General features: G+C 35.1%; 1 protein-coding gene across 4 annotated transcripts in view; it reads left to right on the forward strand.

Annotated features, from left to right (window-relative positions):
- Positions 1–22691, forward strand: part of ANKRD28 (ankyrin repeat domain 28) — a gene marked incomplete at both ends in the record, with an annotated part of 61039 nt that overhangs the window by 26776 nt on the left and 11572 nt on the right. For all 4 annotated transcript variants that reach the window (XM_079538179.1, XM_079538178.1, XM_079538180.1 and 1 more), the window contains 13 exons: positions 2424–2624; positions 3265–3352; positions 6944–7086; positions 8455–8667; positions 11507–11585; positions 12010–12124; positions 12544–12626; positions 14207–14270; positions 15569–15637; positions 17155–17295; positions 20753–20864; positions 21503–21529; positions 22264–22338. In XM_079538179.1, coding sequence (XP_079394305.1) covers positions 2424–2624; positions 3265–3352; positions 6944–7086; positions 8455–8667; positions 11507–11585; positions 12010–12124; positions 12544–12626; positions 14207–14270; positions 15569–15637; positions 17155–17295; positions 20753–20864; positions 21503–21529; positions 22264–22338 — 1410 coding nt within the window. The remainder of the gene's footprint in view (positions 1–2423; positions 2625–3264; positions 3353–6943; positions 7087–8454; positions 8668–11506; positions 11586–12009; positions 12125–12543; positions 12627–14206; positions 14271–15568; positions 15638–17154; positions 17296–20752; positions 20865–21502; positions 21530–22263; positions 22339–22691) is intronic.

Genomic DNA, 22691 nt, shown 5'->3' on the forward strand with positions numbered 1-22691 from the left:
ATGATAGTACTGTAAACAAAACTTGTAAATGAAATATTTGGAACATTTTTGAAGCCTGGCTGTAACACAGCTATGGGAATATAGTGATTTAAGTGTACGTTTCTTGTTGTTCCTCTATTGTTGTTGTCCTAATAAAAATTTTAAATGCCTGTACAAGATCAAAACAAGCAGAAAAATGCTGAGCTTTTGTGGAAGAGTTCATAGAGAGCTATCTTCTTTGAGATCTTGAGTCACATTGATGCTCACTTCAGTATGTCTCAAAAGTAAAAGTGTTTTGGTTTTGTGCTGATTATTATTACTTTTTTTTGATGCTTCTGTGCAAACTTTTGCTTGAGAAGAAGAAGCTCAGTGCTTGCAAAAACCGTACTATTCAATTCCATCAAGTATTTGACCCATGAACTATCTAAACAGTCACTGTGTCAGCTTTTGCCTTGGATAAGCTGTATTATTTTGTTGCTAGCGTTAATAGCTAAGTTATGTGGGAATTGTGTTATTCAAAGCAGTGTTTGAAAATGAATCTCTGAGTGAGCCCTTAGTAGGAAACACTGTTTGTTCTTTTTGTAGTATTTTTAGGCTGCTCCTTTGGGAGCTCTCTTGAAGCACTGATACTTCATTCCTCAAAGGGGCAAAACTTCATTAAATCAGTAAAGCGTGCAGAGAGGAGTGCTGCAGTCAAAGCAGGACTTAAGTTGTAACTAAAATGAACATAATTATGCTCCTTTTTAAAAATGTGGAATATTTTCAAGAAAAAAATGCTAAGCAAAGGCAAACAAAGCTTGTAAGCCAATCAGATGATTTGTCCTAGTGGCACTGACAGGCTCTTATCAAATTTTTGTTTGTAAGCATGGCATGTCATTGGAGACCATGTAGATGCAGCAATGGTTGATGTGTGTGGGGACTGCTTTGTATTCATCTGACATTCATCTGAAGTTTCCAGCCGTTAGATGAAAATATTCTTGGTACTTGTTTCAACAAAGCATGTGGTCTTAGCCTTGAAGCAAGGGCACTGCGACCAAACAAGGACGTTGCATCGTGCAAAATAGCTGGTATTGTGGATTTTGCTGCCAGCTGCATAAGTTCAAACAACTTCATGTCAACACTGCAGGAGTCTAGGCCTTAATATGTGCATACCTGGGAAAATCTAAGCAGTTTTGCTAATCTTTGCACGTCATTAAATACACAGTGAAATGGAAGATAAATTATGCTGTTTTCCTATTTTACTATGGTGCTTCCTTCTGCAAAATAGTTAATAGGTGTTTTAAAATTTCACCATTCTGATTATAATTTTTCTTTAGATTTGATTCAATGTAGCCAACAGATCAAAATATTGACTAAATTTTGAAGTATTAAGTCTGATGAACTTTCTTTAAGAGAATAGAAAATATTCAATTTCACACTTAAGTTACAAGCTTCTGATGTCACTTTTATGTTTGTTCCTGTTTTGTTTTTTTTTTAGGTAGAAGAAAATTCCATTAATTAGATATAAATTATATTATCAGTGTTACTTAGCATTCTGCTTGTAGGTAAAACTGCTCTATTGAATAGTGTCAGTATTCTTATATCTATTGTAGTTTTCATAGAAATAAATAGGAGGCATTGCTTTCAGAGAGACCTATTTTTGTGCTCAGTGTTTGAGTTGAAATTCACTTAAAGCAGTTAGTGAATTGTGGGAAGGACATGGCGTTGATGTGAAGTGCAGTATTTATTACCATGGTAATGTCAGTGAGAGGGTTTTTTTTCTGCCTTGCAGTTATGTGCACATATTTTAGTTGGATTTGTTTATCTTACTCATAAAGTTTTCATAGCTTTTGCATCTAATGAAAGGAAATGAATAATCTTTTTGAGACGTGGATTTTGGTGTAATATTTTGAAACGTTTTTTCAGGAGTTTCACAAGAGTATATGTTGAAACTCTTTATGACCATGCTCTGTTTTATCTGTGGTTCTTTAAATGTACATTTAATAAATGACTCTGTCTTTCTGCCATTTCTAGACTTTCTCAGTTCCAACATTTCACTTGGCAAATAGATGAAAGTGCATTTTAGGTTTATGGTATGTCACTAATCCTTGGTAATGAAGGAAGTCCTAGGGAGGTTTATTGAGCTTTGTAAATTAGTTGTGTTGATGAAACAATTTGCCTGCTGGTTTGGGGAATTGGAAAAAAGACCTGGAAATGGTTGATGCAATTGAAATCTGTAGGGAATATGTTCTTCATGTCCTTGAGAAGATCCCAAGTCTGGATTTATGGTAGTACAAATCTCAAGGAATAAGAATGTTAACAAAAGAGCAAGTTGCAGACAGTTGTTTTCCATTATGTGTTATATATAGTGTGTGGTTTGTATACGCTCATGTGTATTTGGATTTAACACATAACATCTGAAATCTTTACTGAGTGGCTTTATTTTTTTTTGTAAATGTTCTCAGGATGCTGTTCAGGTGTTGCTAAAGCATTCAGCAGATGTCAATGCTCGTGATAAAAACTGGCAGACACCCTTACATATAGCAGCTGCAAATAAAGCTGTGAAATGTGCCGAAGCTTTGGTGCCTCTTCTGAGTAATGTAAATGTGTCTGATCGGGCAGGTAGAACTGCGTTGCACCATGCAGCCTTCAGTGGACACGTAGAGGTATGAACTAATTATCTTTGCTTGTTTGCTACTTACTGCTCTGTCCAACACACTTCTAATTTTTTATTTCTTGGGTAATAATCATGTTTTCCCCTCCCATCCCTTCAAAAACCGCAAACCAAGCTCCTATTTTGTATTTTAGTTTGTCTTTTACGTGCATTTGTGTACAAATTGGTTGTGTTACATCATCTAGTTGGAAGGTTATTACAGTATTCACCTCTCTGGATATAAGCAAATTTGCCTGAGTGGAGTTTAAATTAGTAATAGTTTTCAAATCCTGAAAGTGACAAGCTTGGCACTTGGCTTGGTTTGACTTGAGTAGGATTGCCAGTTCAGTAATTACCTTTAGTACACCCCTTAGCCTGAAGATCTTTTCTTTGCCGTATTTGCCACATATGTGCCCTACTTAACTTATAAATGTTTCTGTTAACATTGAATTAAGGGACTTAGTCATTTTGTTATTTTTGCCAAGGTGATTGGGCAAGTTTCTTTAAGCACAAGGAATATTTAAAAAAACAGCACATTTAAATCCTTTGAAAACACATAATTTTTTTTGTCTTCTCCTGTTATTTTTCTTTGTCTAACTTTAAGCAGTTTTCCATTTTGAATAGAGGATTTCTTCTCTTCCTTTTTATCCCAGATGGTCAGCTTACTGTTGTCTAGAGGAGCTAATATTAATGCATTTGACAAGAAGGACAGAAGAGCTATACATTGGGCAGCATATATGGGTATGTATGTGTTTGCAGTTGTTTACTATCCTGGTAGTAAAAAAAAAAAAAAGTGATAAGTTAAATTTTGGTACTGATTTCAAGAGGAGAGCAGTTGAAGATGATTCCATTATCTTGTTTGTTACTCATTGTTTAAGCTTATTGTTTCATTATCCAGCCAAGTGAAAAGTGTGAAAGCAGTAACATCGGTCTTCGATGAATCCCCACGCCTGGGAATTTCTTTGAATATGAACTGCAAAACTGAGACCTTGTAATATGTAATTTCTTATGCCTGTTAAGTTTTGAGAATCTGCATTTTCTTTGTATTTAATACCTGAAATGCTAAATTCCCTTGAAAACACATATTTTATATACATGTGATATTACATTACAAAACTTCAGAAGAACGTGTTCCTATTCTTTACAGAGATCATCCAAAGATGTGAAACCTTTGTTGTTTCTTTTTTTAGTTAGACTAAGAGAAAAATAGCACTTAAATCCTCTGTCTCAGTGAAAACCTTAAACTGTGCTTTATAGAGGCACAGCTTGATTTTTGTTGACAAACAATTAAGTTAACATTCAGGAAGAATAATTTCTAGACTGCCTTTTCCATAAGTAAAATGATTATTTTTTAATGTATCTGCTCACCAAAAAACAAACATGCTTTAACTGGGAGACTACAGACTCATTCACATCACTTAAGTCTAGGATAATTCTTTCTTGAGAGTCTGATCCTAGACAAAATATCCCTGAATATGCAGTTTAATATTCATGTTCATTATTGCAAGTTATACAATTGCTTGTAAGTAAGCATAATGCATTGCACACATTTATGTGCAGTGTGGGGGAGGAAGTTCTTAAAAACAGACTTAAGGTTGCTAACTAAATGCTGTTACACAAAAAGAAGTGGCATCAAGTATCTTTCAACTGCTTTCCCAGTCTTGCAATAAAAGAGGAAATAAAAGCAATAACTTGGAAGTGGAAACGCAATTTCAAACTTACCTACTGAGCAGAGCCAAAGAGCAGAAGTATGTGTAAATTTACCCTGTTTAAATACTGTTTGATGAAAAAACTTACCAAGTTTCAGGGGGCTGATGATGAATTGTTCTTTGTATGAAGTATCCTTTGGTCCAAGGACTGATGATTCTGTTCTTTACAAATGAAAAATGAACTTTCATTTACAGATTTAAGCTTGCTTGCAAGGTCTTAGTGATTGTAAAAGTGATCATTTCAGAAATACCTGGATTCATTAAAAAAAACCACAATTATTAACTGTTGTCTTTACAGAACTCTGTTTTAGGCTGATTTCACATTAGTGATTTCACGTTAGATCTGTTTTTGCCAGTACAGATCTGAAGTAATCTAGTAGCAATGTAAAATAAGCCTGTGAAATGTGAGAAAGAACAGTCTTCAAAAGAAAAGACTTATGCTAGTAAATTATGAAGAGATTGTGACAGCATTCATGCTCTTAAGTTGTAGTTTGAAACTCCATGACGTTACACTTCACGTACAGGTACCAGTTTAATAGAGAACTTGGAGAACAATCTTCATTATTGATCCGATATTTCTTTGGATTATTTTGTCTTAGAGTTTTGTGACCTACTTGTAGACTTCTGTGCAATTTCTTATGCAGTTTCTGTGACAGGCTGTTCAACCACCTCAAGGCGATTATTTGCAAAATTTTTTGAATGAAAGTCAATGCATGAGATGGCAGAGATTTGACAAGCATCAGAGAGGACAGACATATTTTCTGGCATGTGCTCACCCAGGTGGAAAAAGTCTTCCATTTTTCAGATAAGCTACATTTATTCCAATTTTAGTTAGAGCTGTTCTGTAGGATATTAAATGGAAATTTTTTTACTGAACATTTCTCACAATTTAATGCCATTTCACACTGCTCTGGTTTCTAGGAGGAAAACTGAAGACCTTTCCCACTGTATAAAATAGACTGCAGAGTAAAAGAGACGTTGTGCTTTTCGTCACACTCCTATAAATAACTTTATAGGCCTATAGCCATTGTTTCCCTTCCTTCCTGCTTTTCACCCAGTTCCATTGCTCTCTAGCTGCAACGCTGCAAGCAATGGGCTTTCATTTGTGAGTCTTAGCGTTGTCCACAGGAGTGTGTGGGATGACTCCTGTTCACTTCCTACTGCTCTTCTGTTTGAGTATCTTCCATTGACTGCTGCTTGCGTTTTAAATGCAGGTCAGGGATTTTCTTTTGTGTGTTCCTTTTTTTTTTTTTTAAATATTTACTTCTGTACCACTTTGTATTTCTCTTCTTTTCACCACTTACAATATCCTTTGTACTTCTCTCTCTGGTGTAGGGATTGATTGTTTTCATTTTTGTGCCCATATTATTTGGGTCACAAGATGAGTATCGTGTTTAAATTTATTTCTGTGTCTTTTCTAAAATACTAAAGTTGTTCAGAAATGCAGAGTTGCAGCACCTCATATTGCTCTGTATAGCTAGGTGAGGATCTTTTTGTATTTTGGGGGGCATGCAACATAAAAAATATAGTGGCTGACTGAATATTTATTAAAGCTTTTTTGTATTCCCTTGGGTAGATATTTCCTTCCCAAACTTGTGCACGTTCTTTCAGTCATTAAAAAAGCAGAGCTTCACTGTTTATGAAGCACTTAAACTGAAGCTTGTATTTGATGCATTGCACTTAAGAATCTGGATAATGTAAGTTTTATGGTTGTTCTTTTTGTGTGGGGTTTTTGTTTTTGTTTAATATTTGTAAATAGACTAAAGGTTTTACTTGAAAGGTAAAAGAAAAAATCCTGTTTCTTTCTGTACAAGTCAGTGACAGAGGTAAAGCTCTCCATTTATCATTGTTAATTTACCATACGTTTTCTCAATTCTGTAAACTTTGTCGTGATTATTGAAGTGGCATAAACTCTCGTATTCTTAGTGGTAATTTGTTTGACAGATGTACTCAGCAACAAGAACAAAGATTTGACTAGCTATTTCATGGCTTCTGTCTTGGAGCACAGTGCCTGGTAGCCTGAAGGCTGGTGCTGGAGCCAGCAGGCGCCAGCAGGGGAAGGGCTGACTTGGGCCTTGCCACAGCATTGTATGGCTGGGAGAGATGCCACCCATTGGTTTGGGCTGCCTGTGGTTTTATTCAGAAATAGAATCTTGTCTTCTTTTCTGGTTGGATTATGATATTTCTTTCAAAGTTTGTGCTGAAGGCCTTAGAAACCTTAATGCATCTGCAGTTGCGATGAAGAGGGAAGTCTGCAAGTGAGATTCTCTAGTCATTAACAGAAATTTGCAGTGACTTCAAATAATGACAAAGTTAAGTCACCTCAGTAGTTTTCGGATTTTCAGAAAACCTCTTCGATATAAGCAGAAGCCAGGAGTTTTTCATGTACTGAATTGATTTTGAACTAAATGGTGTGATTATTGGAGGGAGTTCAGATGTTCAGATAACCTCATCTGGGGATGGGCATTGTGTGTTGCTTCTATACTTCACAAAAGAATTAGAAAACGTAAATACTCTTACTTTCCAGATCAGATCCAAATGAGTCAGTGTCTTGTTCATCATATAATAACTGTACAATTCGTATTAAATGCAGCTTCATTTTTTTCTTTGTCTGTTCTTTTAGGTCATATCGAAGTTGTGAAATTACTTGTGGCCCATGGAGCTGAAGTAACATGCAAAGACAAGAAATCGTATACACCTTTACATGCTGCAGCATCTAGTGGGATGATCAGTGTAGTCAAATATCTTCTCGATCTTGGAGTTGATGTAAGAAAGAATAAAAGCAATTTTTTTTTTATTGTTCTTGTTTTAAACGCTCTTATTTGTATTCTAGCACACTGTTTCATGCTTCTTTAGGATATAGTGAAAATAGAGAAAATATTTCCAAGTATCTTCATTTGTATACTTTTGTGGTGGTGGTGGTTTTGTTTTGTTTCACTTTGTTTTCGTTGTAAAACTTATTTTCCCCAGGTAACTTCAGAGCTTTGCAATTTTTGCTGAATTATTTAGAAATAGCTTTGTGTTTCTTACTTTTATTTTGTTCACTTGCTATTTCTGACTCCTAATGTATCGGACTGAAACAAAGGAAATAGGAATTCCGTTCCTGGCTTTGCCCCACACATCCTTTTGGAACTGCGGGAAATAAAACTCTTTTGTCTCCGTTCCTTTTATGATGTAGATGTTACTGAATTCCATATGTATGTACCACCTCTATTTTGGGAAATACTGCAGATTGTCGGGAACTTTAATAGTACAGTAAGAAAGGCCATATTAATATTGAAATGCAAAGTAAATTAAAAGGCTGCACAGTATCTGCACATGGAAAGTATGTAACAGTGAACTGTGAAACCATGTAAGAAAGGTACACTGTGCATTGTATTTAGTCTTGCAAAGCTGAGTAACACCACTGAACTTCTATCTTGAAAAGTAGATCAGAATTCAGTATCACGCTGTACCCAAGTTCTAATTCCCTGCACTCCACTTCCAAAAAAATACTTTGGAATCTTCAGTTTAGAGATCAAGTCTAATGTTTTTTATCATGGTTACCTAAGCAGTGGCACTGATATTATAATTCATTTGCAAAGCATCTGAATTTGCATTTTAGAAGTGGTTCATAACCAAAATTCGTGTTACACTCAGTTCCTTAATATTATTACAAAAATCAGCTTGCATTTTTGTGTTTATGTCCACATTCTCCTATAGATCTAGGAGTTCTATATTTAAAGCTTCAAACTCAGTTTTGAGAGACTCAGTCCTTCTGACACCTGTTTTTTTGGAAACCTGCAAATGCTGTTGAGAAATGTTGAGGTCCTGCAGTGCTTAAGGTGCTAGTCTGTAGTGTCAGTGCAAATAACCACTGTTGATATTTTTTTTTTATATGTTTTCTCTCAAGTTACATACTGCATACAGGAAACTGGCATGGACACAATTGGAGGAGGTTAACTCAGCTGAAAAGCAGTCATACCTCATGTTCTGTTTCAAAGTAGTACATCCAGAACTTGCTCTTAATTTCTGGCTTTGAAAAATTCCAAAACATAATGAAATTATGAAATTTTCTGTGTGTTAAATGCTACAGTAAAACAGGTTTTTGCCAACTAACTGATGGAATTTTTTGGTTTGTTTGTCTCCTAACAGATGAATGAACCAAATGCCTATGGAAATACTCCTCTTCATGTAGCTTGCTATAATGGACAAGATGTTGTAGTGAATGAACTCATAGACTGTGGTGCTAATGTAAATCAAATGAATGAAAAGGGGTTTACACCTTTGCACTTTGCTGCTGCATCAACACATGGAGCACTGTGTTTGGAACTTTTGGTCTGTAATGGAGCAGATGTAAATATGAAGGTAGGTGAATCCAAAACCATCCATTCACTCTTAAAAACGTAGTACATCTTTTTCAGAAGTGATTTTTAAAGCTTTCAATGAGGCAGTGATTGGAGTTCCAACTGACTGGTGTAATATTTCTGTGAATCATAATGTAGAAAAAAATAAGACAGTTGCTTCAAGGAAGTTGGTCTAAATCTTAGCTGTCTCTATGGGATATAGTAAGAACCCCAAAAGGATAATGAAAGTTGACAGTACTATCTAGTCAATCTTGGCTACGTTTAATTGGCAGAAGTCCCTATTATTTTGTTTCCCTGATTCTGTCTATATGATTAAGAGCACAGTGAAAACGCAAAATTACATATTTTTCTTATAAATAAGCAACATAAAAGAAATTCAAGATTTTTCAGAGAAATGTATATGAACAGGATAAGGTGGAGAGCTCCTCCAGCAAAAGATCCTAAAATCTAGGAGGGTGGAGTTTCTTTCATATTAAAGTTAGAAAGGTAAGTAGATTGGGCTAATGAAAAGTCTTGAACAGATATTCCAGCAAAACTTTATGAACAGAGCTGCCATGGTTATAACATTCTTGGTCATAGTTCTTTGGTGCAGAATATTCTTTAGAATTCTAATTCTTTAGAATTAGTCTTAGTGAAGAGATCATTTCTAATCCACCAGTTATAAAAACAAACTATAACACAAATATCACATTATTTTCTTGAGCATGTAGGTAAATGACTACATTTGGTCAGTTATAATACAGAACAACATCAGAAGCTGTGCAAAGAGCAGCTAATGTATTCAAATTGACTGACAAAGCTTCTGATATCTTTGATGCTTCTAACGTGGGTGAAGTGTTGTTTGGAGGTGACAAAATGTTCATTGACATCAGAGAGATGTTTCCGTCCTGCCCACTCGATTTTAAGTTACTGGATCCAAAGCATAGATTTCATGGTTCCTTTAATTATGAAGATAAATCTTGGATTTAATCAGAAGAATAATCCTTAAAAAACTGCAAAGGGAAACTTAAGTTAGAATCTGTGTGGCTGGTAATCAGTTGCAAAGTTGGAATTGGATGCTTTTAGAGCTTTCCTACTAAGTATTTATTGAAACGAAGCTTGTTCAGTTTCCAAATACTGAGGCTGATGTTCAGAGTAGTTCTTACAAAGTAGTTCCAGTAGGGAATACAAAATAGACATGTAGAAATATGTGTTACATTTCTTTTTAAATTAATTTTGAACAGAATGTATTTTAAAAAAATCACTTATTGACTATGTTGTGTTTTTTCATTTGTACTGCAAGATTATTTTATTGCTTATTTTGCTGTCCTTTGCAAGATCTTACGTTGTTTTTGAGGGTTCTCCTTCAGTCAGCTCACTACTTAGTTTCTATTACTGTCACCTTAGGTTATTGCTGAAGTCCCTGTGAGGTGCTGTACCAGTGGCACTTGGATCTATTTTTTTTCTTCTCCTTTGAGAGTTTTAACACCACTCAACCAGTGCTATTGCAGATTTCTTCTTCTAAGCCCTGAAATTCTTCTGTGTCTTGTTGACTGATGTATTTCCTTACCTTCTTAGTTTCTCCATTTAAATTTTAGAATTTACTTACCCAAGCAGTTTCTGGGCACTCGCTCAAACTAAGCTTATTTTATACAGTTGTATTTCTTTACATTTTTTTATCTTAAAGAAAGAGAAAAGTGAGGGAAAAAGACACCAGGTGTATAAATATGTTTAGTTTTTTTCGTTAAAGAAGGAAGCTGTTTTATTTCTGTCAGTCTAGGTCTGAGAAGCCAGTATTTCCCATAAACGCATTGTTCTAGGCAATATGTCCTGCTTTTTGCAGTGACATTGCTGAAAATTCCATGTTCAGGTCCATCTAAAACGTAGTAGATTTTCAGTAACATACACATCCTTAGAGGCTTTGTCAATTGTTTCCAAAGGAAGAGTAAAGATGGAAGGCGTTTCTGCACAGCAGCCAGCTATGACAATACATCTGTTCATATTTTATGTTCCCCCTCCCATCTTTCACTTATTTTAACTTCGATTTTTTTTAACATTTTCTATTTTTCAAAGCCAATATTTAAAATGTAAAGATGCACTGTGTGAGTCCAAAAATGCTTTTATTTGAGTGCGGTTTTTGTGTGCATTTGTCAGAATTCTTCTGCAGTCAAGCTTTCCCGTTACCTGTGATCAAGTACAGAAAAAAAAAAAGTTATCCTAAAGAAATAACAACAGAAAAAAAACCTGTTTTTGTAAGTGCATTTAGATTGTGCTGTTTAAAATTGCAAGTCCTTTATGCATTATTGTTGGCCTATTTGCAGAGCATATTTACTGGGTGAGTGACTAAGTGCACGCTTGGTATGCATTTCAAATGTGTAATACCTATTGTGGTTGAGTAGTTCCACCCAAGCATTACTTGTGGTTTGTGATAAATTACTTACAAGTATCATTTTACAGAATTTTTGGTGGAACATATGAGGTTTTTAATGTGTAAACATCCATAGTAAATACAGCTGTTTTCTGTCAAGAAACAAGTTTTATGTAAAGAAGCATTGTGTTATTTTAGATTTGGGTGGGGGGAGAGTTGGGCATAGGCTTGTTGTTCTGTCGTCATCCCCTTGAGAGCGATTATCGTAAAAGCATAATTGAGGGTGAAAGGGCATCATTGAGTTGTCACTCGGAGCTGAAGGAGTGATTAAGAGCACCTCTTTTGTAGAGTTTTTCGTGTCATGCTGACCTTTAACTGCCAGCATCCATCTTTCAGAATTGCACAGGCAGAATTTAAAGGTGGGAGTAGAGGTCAGGCCTGCTGGATTGCTTATACTGGACATAAGCAAATGCTTTTTTTTTTTCTTTTACAGAGTAAAGATGGGAAAACACCTTTGCACATGACAGCAATCCACGGTAGATTTTCAAGATCTCAAACCATCATTCAAAATGGTAAAAAAAAAAAAGTGGGAAGGAATAGATCTGTCATCTTTCCCGTATTTCATATACTTTCCTCCTTTATATTGACAGCAGCATACTAAAAGTTTCTTTCACATCCATTGCCTAGAAGTAGTTGGGTTAATGGTGGAGTCTGGTATGTCTGCCTATAAAGTTTGAAAAGTTGTATTGAAGAGCTTTTTATTTTTCAGAATATGGAAAGAGCTGATTTGTTTTTTATAACCAAAGTTGCAGAACACTTGTTCCATATTAGCGGATACGCTTCTCTCCATTTTGCTCATCGTTAATACTAAATTCAAAACAGTTATTACTGAACAACTATTAATATTGCTGAAATTACTGTCGGTGCTGTTTTTCTAACAGAAGCATCTGTATGCCAATATGTATTCTTAGTTAATTATTACTTTTTATGTTATAGGAGCTGAAATAGACTGTGAAGATAAGAATGGAAATACTCCTTTGCACATAGCAGCTAGATATGGCCATGAGCTATTAATCAACACTCTGATTACGAGTGGTGCTGACACTGCAAAGTAGGTAACATTTGCTGACATGAGTGCAAGCTGAGAGAATTTAGAATTGTGTTTATTAGATTAACAAGTCTAGTAGGATCTTTTCATATTGTCTAAAATTTGAAATAGGAAATATTTTCTGTATTATCCTGTACTGTGCTTTTACGTATCTGCACAGTACATTACAATCTGTACAGAAAGGAATTTTTTTCCTCCGTAAAGCAATAAATTTGAAATAAAATCTCTGTTTCAATTGACTGTTGCACCGAATTAGTACACCCTGCCTAATAAGAAAGCACTTAGTATGTGAGGTTTTCCTATGGCTCAGTATTTTAATTAGGTATTTGGTGAGCAAGCCATGCACATTGACCTTGGCATAGTCATGTTTGTCTTATTTCAATTGTAATGAAACTGTGATACCTGATTATGGTGTATCTTAGGCGGGGTATACATGGGATGTTTCCTCTCCATTTGGCAGCATTAAGTGGATTTTCAGACTGCTGCAGAAAGCTCCTTTCATCAGGTAGGATACTCTTTAAAGTCTTATAATGGCTTTATAATTAATTTTTATTCTGTAGGCTAACTTTCAAGTCTTAATTTAGTAATACACAGGAATCTTTAGAGTTTATTAGTAGCCTGGTAACAATGTGTATTTTGTTTTGTTTTAATGGGCAGTCTGTAGAAAAAGAAAGTAAACTTATACAGAAGTTACTTCTTTCCACCAAAAAAAAAATCCATATTGAAATAGTGTCTCTATAACTTATAAAATATTGTTTTAAGTTGGCCAAAGTGATAGAGTAACTGGTCCAGGCTATAATATGACTTCAAAAAGAAAGGCTAATGTTCTAATTATTCTATCCAGCATCTTTCATGTCCCTGCCATTATGTCTTCAGTTTTGTACAGGTTGATTTATTCCTGTCTATTCCGATAGCAGACAGCTCTGAAGACTTTGTGACTGCTCATTTAAAAACTTGCATTGATGTTTTACTGTTAATGCAACTTCTTGCTTTAAAATAAGTTGAAGGTGAGCGTGTGGAATGGAGTCAGGGAAGTTTCATTTGCATGAACCAATTCTGAGGTCCAAGTTCTAGCTAAGATGGAAAGTAGTTTCAATTGCTCTACTTCATTACTGCTTCTGTCTGGCTGGATCTCATGCTGATTTTTGTGGGGTCATTTGAAACAGGAGTCAGTTTTGAGGGTTGTTTTCTGTAGGTAACACTTCCCAGAGGGGAGAGTTTGTGCCCTTGCTTATTCTTTCCAATCCAACATTTGTGTTACTCTGTGATGTATAATTCAGGTGCTGCCATATTTGCAGCACAACAGGATAAGAATCAATTAGGGAGCATGAAGTTTATGAGTAGAAGTGTACGTGTGTGCTGATCGGTGTCAAATTCTAAGAAAAATCCCTTCATTTGGAAGAGGGAAGGAAGGGTTGTCCTGGACGTACAATTGGGCTGAGACGTTTGTTGTTTGTTTTATTTGACTGTGTAGACTTCACGTCTCGTGCTACAGCTTTTTCTTCAGATACCCGTCTTAACAACAAAGATAAGTTTGACTAATCAGTTTTTAGTTACTTAATTAATAATGCATGGAGGACAGTCTTTCTCATAGAAATGCCAGGACAAAGTTAAGGCTTAAATGGCAACTTTAATATGGATCCCCAGCTTAGTGAAGATCTTTGCCTGACACTAGAGAGCTAAAATGTTAAAAATCTTTGTTAAAAATTAAAAAATTTTTAAAGTTACCTGCAGAACATGTAGAAATTCTAGCTTATTCTTAAGTTTTCCCGTTATCTTCATGGATATTATGTCCAGTACGAAATGATACAGAAAATACAAGCAGTTAGATCAGATAAGGAACAGCATAACTTCTTACCTCAACACTGCAAATTTTGTTTTACTTTTTCCTTTTTCAGTTTTATTTGAATGTGCTTTTCAAAACACTGCAAGTAACAACATTTAGTTTCAAAGGAATCTTGTTTTTGGTGTTTTTTCTCAAGTAGCTGCTAAGTTTGCTTTGCAAGCATTTCTCTTAAGGGTAGATGAGAACAGTTTTGTGAAAGCCTGCATTGCATAACTGCTTTACAAATACTTGATTTATAGGTTTTGACATAGACACACCAGATGACTTTGGCAGAACTTGTCTTCATGCAGCTGCAGCTGGAGGGTATGTAAAAAGCATTCATCCTTTTATTTTTAGTGTTCATTTCTTAATTGCTGATCATTCCTTTTTTTTATTATTCTTTCTTCTTTGCATCTCTCCTATGCTCTCCCCTTGGAATTATGTAAATGCGAAAATAATTTCAAGATGGATTCTATCTGCAAGCAATAAAAATTAATTAAATATTCAGCTGTATAAGTAATTACTGGAGTACAGTGTCCAGGTATCATCAGCTTTATCTTAGGTTTATGCTTGGGGATGAACTGGATTTTATTTTAATTTCCCGTGGGTGATGATACAATTGCAAAGATGTTGTGCCCTTCTAGGTGACCGTAGGGCGTGAGGTGAAGAACAGCAACTTTGGGCAATACGTTTTTACCTTATCCACAAACAAAAGATCAGTCAAGCAAAATTGTAAACCGTAATTAAATTCCAGGGTTTAGATGGATGAAGTGGTCGGAACTACTTGTTCATCACTTGAGTTGTGATCTATATTGATTATTGTTATTGCATTGTAGGTTATCTATAGCAGCTACTCAAAATTGCCTGGAAGAATTGGGTAATAAATCTCATGATACACTTTGTGGGACACAAAAACTCCATTATAATGATATTTCCATTTTCTGTTGCAATGTTACTTAAGTAATACTGCTAAATAATCATTCTCAGTGAAAAGTTACTTGATAGGTACATTCTTGTTACAAATAATTAAGGTTAAAATGCTGTCTTTCTGTATAAAAACACATTATTTGTGACTCATTCCCTCATTCATCTACAATTTAGAAAAGTTATTAAGATTTTGTTTAAAGTGGCAGTGTTATACATCTGTTAGTGTGGTCATATTGTATTGAAAATGAATTGCTTAAGTAAAATACTTGCATTGCATTATAACTTACATTTGAACTTCAAATATATACCTTAAAAACTTGTTTCTGTGTTGGAACCCTGGTAGCAAAAATCATGTGCTGTTCAGGTATAATTTTTATTTTATTTTTTTAAGAATTGAGTGTCCTATTAGAAGAGTTAACATCTGTGCCCTTTATGCATGCCATTTGATATCAGTACAGTTTTTGTATGTGCTTATGAAGTAATTTGGGTCCTTTTCTGGTTTGGTTCTGGAACTGTGAAATGTGTATTACCTATACAAATTCACAGAAAATATACTGTTCAGAAGTTTTCATGTAGTTTAGCTGTAAAAAAAAAAAAAAAAAAAAAAAATCTAAGATGCAGTTCTGGCAGTTAAAAAGGCCAATATTAAGAAACTGTAATCTGCAATCACAAGCAATATTGCATTAATTTAATAGGAATTTGGAGTGCCTAAATCTTCTGCTGAATACTGGTGCAGACTTCAACAAAAAGGACAGATTTGGGAGGTAAGAGATTTTAGAGCTGTATATTTTGAAGGGTTTCTAAAGTGTTATAAAATGCATATTGCTGCGTGGTCAAACCTGTTCGTTTCAATTTATGTGTTTATAAACAATTATGTCCCTTATCAAGTTTTCTTCAGCATGTATTATAGAAAGCTACAGATATATATAGATACACATTTTTTTTTTAGGTAGGTGCTCAGTCTTGTTTTTAAAGAGTGCAATGCTACAAGCCTTCACTGCTCAGAACATGGATGTAATGAGTTTATATTTCACTCATTCAAGGACATTAGCAATGTTTTCCAAATAGTACGGCAGTCTGTATGTTTGTTACTATTTCTGAAGGCTTTTTCTTCAGTTAAAAGACCAAGGCTTTATTATAACTTCCTCATATACCTCTCAGTATATCCATCTGTTACTGTTCCTTTCCTCATTTGTCATTCCAAACAAGTTCTGACCACATGAATTTCTATTTTTGGTGTAGAATTATTTAAGTTCACATTGCACGATCGCTACTTGTGCGAAATCTGACGTCCCATCCTGAAATCATGGCATTACTCATGCACTACTCCTGCCATCCACATCCTGGAAAATCATATTTCCTGAGATGTGAGTGGCAGTAGTGCATGAGGGAAATGTTAAGGATATGGAGTTGTGTTTCGCTTTGACTTCTTCTGTTCTTTTCTGAGAAAGCAACAATTGTTTATCACAACTTTTCTCATTGACAGCTTTGTTTTAACTTGCATGTTACACAAAACAGTTATTTTCAAGGATGAAAACTATTAAAGCAGTTAAAAATTAAGAAAATTGGAAAAAATAATTTTGGAGGAGGAAAGTAGAACATTTTGAAGTGCCTCCTACCCTCAAAATGGAGAAATTTGTAGAAGCAATCAGTTTATATAAATAGAAATTGGAATTCTTTATCATTGTGGTGCTAAACTGCTATTTTGAGAATTGAAGGTAGAATAAGTTTCCCTTGACATGATTCATCAATACCAGTATTTCAGTATGTCATGATTTTGTTACCAGGAAATGATTTATATTTTCAAGATTTTTCTTTAACAATACCTCTGATACGTCATCACAGTTAAAAATACTGCATGCCTCTATTAGCTAAAAATATGAACTTTTTGAGGAAAATATTGACAACTAACTGTTGTATTTTGACCTTGTTTAGTTGCTGGGCAGTTCTTGAATTTGTCCATATTTTTCACGTAACCTGAAATTACCTATTTAACTAAATTAACTAAGATATCTAATGTAAACTATTTTTCTCTGTGTGTTTAAACAAGAAAATTCATATAGAACTTCATGTGTAAGTGCTGGCTGACAAATATGTCCCCTAGATAGCCTGTATTATTAAATGGCCCCTCAAAGATAATTCTTAACATTGTATTCACCACAAATATTTGCTAAAAAGGGAAAGGAGGATTTAAGTTTCATTTTCATTTGCATTTTCTGTCTCTCTAGTATTATTTTGCTGTTATTTACCTTTGTACTTTTTATTCAAATGTGTACTAAAGAACTCCACTCCATTATGCTGCTGCCAATTGTAATTATCAGTGCCTGTTTGCCCTTGTGGGATCTGGAGCTAGTGTGAACGACCTTGATGAGAGGGGTTGTACACCTCTGCACTATGCAGCCGCATCAGACACAGATGGAAAGTAAGTGTGGCACGCTTTGTCCTGCAGAAATTATCTTTAGAAACATCTGAGCTGGGACTTTTGGGTGCATCCTCCCTTTGCTGAACGCATCTTTTATATTTTTTTAAAGGTTAAAACTGGCAGCGACTTGTTCATTGTATGGAAAATATTTCTGAGATAAATGAATGTGTTGTAATTTTTTTTATTACATTCTGTAGAGTGGGTGTCCTGATGGCAAGCAGAGGTTTTGATCCCAGCTGCTGTGTAGTAGTGGTTGAGTAAATGTTGTCTGGGGGGGGGGGTGCTATGTAACTTTCTGATGGCTGTAACCAGTGGGGTCATTTTACTTCAAGAGCAAACTTCGATGAATGGTGATGGGGTGTTTTGTGGAGGGTTCTTCACTTTGCCCCCAAATCTGCATAGTTAGTCAGAAATACTTTGTCAAACTAATCTGTGAATAACAGTAGGCCTATACCAGGATAAAGATGATCTAGACATTTAACTATGAGACCACTTTATCCATTTGGGATTCGATTAAGCTATTCATGTTCAGCATTAGAACTGTCTTGGTATAAATTTTTGTGAAGTAGTTAAACTTGTGTTAACAAAGTGCATCCAAAGGCCTTTATCCATAAGTGCCTTTTGTGTGTGTTAGTTTTGTAACTAATGATTGTACGTACGTAAATTGGAATAATGTTAGTGCATACACGTGAAGCTTATGCAGATAGCACAAAATTAATAAGGTTCATTGAGTGTCAGTTGTAGTGTATGTAACAGGCTTAAGAGGAGAGTCTCTTCTGTGTGTGCACATTCACACGGAGGTCAAAACAGACTGGTGTGCAGCATCCCATTTCAAAGGCATATAGAGGCACCTTCCTGGAAAGTGGTGCTTTTTGATGCTGTATCATCTTGTTTGAGTACAACAGTTTTTAAAAGATGGAGTAGCCTTTGGAATGAGGCTTGTAATTTGATGGGACACTGAAGAATAAATAAGGAATATTTTCATGGCCGTGTAACTCATGTTTTTCAAGTAAATGCCTCTTCTACATAAAGACAAATTTCAAAAGAAAATTGTCTGACAGTTCATACAAATGCATTCAAATGCAAATGGAATTTGTTGAGATAGTACTTCTTTAACTGCACTCTTACACGTGTCATCTGAAATCTGGGAAGAAAACTTTCTGACTCCAGAGTGGTATGAGAAAACAGCATTCCTTTATTCCTCAAGTCACATACCAGGTGACTCGACAAATCAAACCTGCTTTCTCAGAGTTCAGGTTCTACATTTAAACAGTTAATACACTGCATACATATTCATTCTTTCCCAAAAATTCATTAATATATGTTAATGTCCCTCTGGACACACGTGATAGCGGCCTCTGGTGGTTTTAGAGCACTTACTTTCTCCTCATTTTTCTACCATCAGCTTCATCACAGTGACTTTTGGCGGTCCTTTGACTGTTCTTCCCCAGCTGGGCAAATTTCCATTGCATGTTACACCATAATGAGCAACTTTTCCTATCTTAGTGCACTGAATCCCAAAGCAATATATGTAAAATGTGGGGAAGAAGTCCTTGCACCTGGTACATGCAAAGATAGAAGTAGTCTGTCGTGACTCCAGTGCTCCTGTATAGCAGGATAGTTAAGAATAGCAAGGTTGTTCACACACCAAGTACAGCTAAGCTGTAAAGTATTAAAACTTAAACTCATTGCTTCCTTTTCCTAAACTATATATTGGTCTTTAAACTAATACACTGATACCTATTGCTAAACTGGCCTCTTCCACATGTTGAGCTAAGGTTAATTTCAGCTTCACAGTTGCTGAGAAAACTTCCAAACTGCAGTAGTTCTTCAAATAGCAGCATTTTTTCCTTCTAGAAGGAACCCCTTATAGAAGGGACAGTTGCAAATTATGATGGCAATATTGCAGAGCTTTAGGAGATATCTCAAAAGCTTTATTGTTCTGATTAATAGTTGGCTCTCTGCAAGTCGGACTACAGAGCAGAACAGCCCAAGGGAGCAGCTATTAATGTTGATGCAGCAAGATGATTAGTAACAGCTGGGAAGCCAGTGCTGCTCAGCTCATATTCAAAATAGAAATTAAGCTAAAAGCAATTACTGATTTGGAATACAAAGCCTGGGAAAAATGTCAGGAAGCGATCTACAAGTATATGGAAATTCCATGTGTATTTCAGTGTGTTTTTATGGTTTTTGTTCAGATTCTTTCAAGACCGAATTTTGAGACAGGGATGTTTTTGTTGAAAATTATTTTCTTGTTTGTTTCTGTCTGCAAATGCTTCGGATCTGGAATGTACACCCAGTAAGCTGTACTTTGGCAATATTAGAGAAAAATGCTCACAGATTAAAGCGAGCTAAGCAGCATGTTAGGGGAAAAAAACATGATCTTGCTACATATATTAGAATTATTTAATAGTGCACCACTAAATGAATGGGAAATAAGCTAAATTTATTTGTGCATTCAGAAATTTTGATTTATCTTCTTTTTGAGAGGCCTATTGAAGACACTCAAGTATTCAAAAGATGCAAAGTTAATCTTTCTGGGTGAAAAAGAAACAGTAAAACAATTGATTTGATTTTTTATTTGTTAGAATGCTACTTGACAACTTTAAAGGATTTCACTTCTTGCAGAGCATGTTGAGTTTTCTGCAAAAAGTCAACTTCACAAAGTACAAAAGTAAAGAAATTTAGATAGATAAGGCCATGGATGTTCCTTGTTGCTTGCAAAATTTTGGTTAAGTGGTGAGCAACATGAAATTACAAATGCATGAGAATGGTGTAGTGTTTGTGTATGAAGTCTTTCTTAACAAAAACTAGTACTAGTTCTTTAAGAGAGAGAGAGCTGACATCCTTATCCCATTTCTCATCCTCCTGGCTTGAGTGTCAGTGCTTGAAACTGCTGATTGCATTCTGCCTTACAACCTCAGGTTACAAGAGGAATGATTGGTAGGATATGAGTATGTCATCAACTGCGTTTAGAGTGTGTATATATATAAATCAATAATTAGTGTCTGGTAGTGGAATAGAGTCAGTGTGACAACTACTGAACATGATTCTGAAGAACTCAGCTGTTTGTTCTTTTCCTTCCATATTAGGTGCAGAAAAACATACTGATATATTGTATAAAATACAAAAATAGTAATAATTTATATTAATGAAAGTATCAGCAGCTGTGTTATCTAAGAGAAAAATAGCCATGGAATATTAGTTGTAGCCAAGTCGTGGTTCAGAAGGTTCTGGATGTACGCAGAGGATTCTTTCAGATTCTGGAAACTTTGTGATTGGCCTTAGCACTCAGTGCACTTGGTGAGGTGTTTTTAGTCCCAGCCAAAATCGTGTGCTAAATTGCTAGTCTTCTTTGTTACGTTCTATTTTCCAGTTGGATTGGAATGATTTATCACTTACTATAAACTTGAAATTCAACGTTTAGAGATATGGTTCCATATTTCAATTTAAACAGGTGCCTGGAATACTTGCTAAGAAATGATGCCAATCCAGGGATCCGAGACAAGCAAGGATACAATGCAGTTCATTATTCTGCTGCTTACGGCCATCGCTTATGTCTTGAATTGGTAAGAAAACTTTATTACAGGTGAAGGATGTTACACTGTCCTCACAGAGCAAAGGCAGGGCATTCCTCCACCTTCATTCTTCACATCAGCTTAGGTTGTTAGTGCTTTTCAGCTCCTGTGAGAATAAATATTTAAACACTTGCTACTCTTAAAATAGAGGCAAGATAGAAAGCTAAGGTGGGAGAAACTGGTGTAAAAAGATTGCATATTTGGAGATAAGCTAAGACTGGTTGAGGATATGTGATATTGGTTTTCCTTTTTTTTTTTAATTTAGAATATACTGTTAATTTTTTTTCTTTATGGCTGAAGTAAAATACCCACACATATCCTCCTGAGGAGTGTTAAGAAATTTTGCGGATTTCATCTGAACAAGTAAATTTCAATATAGGGAAAACCTGTCCAGTAAGGGTGCCTTAAATTAGTTTCCACAGTAAGAGTGAATTAGCAGCCTTACAATTGAATTTTAGATAGTAGGGCCTCCAGTTCATTTTTAATGTATCCTTTGGCAAAAACATGCATCTTACTTGATATGAGAGAATTTTGTCTGCTCTGTGTTGTGCAACATAATATTTTTATGCAGATTGTACTTTCATATTCAAGTATATTAAAATAAAAATTCTGAATGTTTTTAATTGCAGATTGCAAGTGAAACGCCTCTAGATGTTGTAAGTGTGTGTGATTTCTCACTTTTAAAGTACTAGGCAGCAAAAGGGAACGTGTCATTTAAAAAATACTGCAGTTAACATTTCTGCAGTGCCTGGATGTATTGTTTAATTTCAGTTGCAATGAAGACTTAATTGCAGTTCAGCATTGTAAAATGCAAAAGTATTTTTAAGCCATGAGCTGACTTAAATTTATGTATGACTGCTATAACATTGTGATTGTGAAAATGTAGTGATCTGAATGTATTGGGTGTTCACAAACACTGTGTTTGAATCTTCTACCATAAAAAGCTAAATACAGTCATGAAAAAGACCCAGGAGTAAAACTTGAAAAACACTTGAAAGTGTCAAATAGAAATATATATGTGTTTTTTTCCCTGCAATTGTTCTTCTCACCAATCCTGAAATTCCTTTCATGTGAATGTCATCTATTTATTTCATACGATTGCTTTGGGAAGTCTTAATTTTACACTAATTTCTGATTTGATTATTGCATTATTGGGCAAAATTAAGCAACTTTAGGAGATGAGTATGGGGGAGGGGTTGCAGTAATTGCAGTTCAAAGCCATTAGAAAATTGGAACGAATCTGGAATCATTAAGTAAATGGTAGTCTTTTATTTTTTTTTCCTAATATTGTGTCTTATTTTTTAATCTGTGTGTACTGGAAGCTAGCAGTTACTGCTGAATGTTTTTAAAGGTGATGAGTTCTGTACTCACTCAGACTTTCTCTGTTAAGCTAATGGAAACATCAGGTACTGACATGCTGAACGATTCAGACAACAGAGCACCTATAAGTCCACTGCATTTAGCTGTAAGTATTTCAGTAGTCTGTGATGGGTCCTCCTCTAATTGCAAGAGTTGTTGGCATAGTCTTGATTCATTCCGGTTTTGGGTTTGGTGTTGTTTTGTTTGGTTTTAATTATGCCAATAAAATAAATTAAACCTGAAAACACAATGCATAATCACCCTGAATATAGGATGATTTTTGCTTTTCACTTGAAATTTGCTATGTGCAACTGCCTTCTCTTTGATTCATATAATTAAGTTTTATTTTATGAATTATATTAATTAAACTTTTGTAAAAACTTATTCTACAAATAATGGTTTTTTTTTTTACCATCATCGTTTATTATGAGAAATGTTTATCTTTCATACCTGTGCAAA

The sequence above is a fragment of the Tetrao urogallus genome, assembly GCF_951394365.1.
Source record: "Tetrao urogallus genome assembly, chromosome: 7".
NCBI lineage: Eukaryota > Metazoa > Chordata > Aves > Galliformes > Phasianidae > Tetrao > Tetrao urogallus.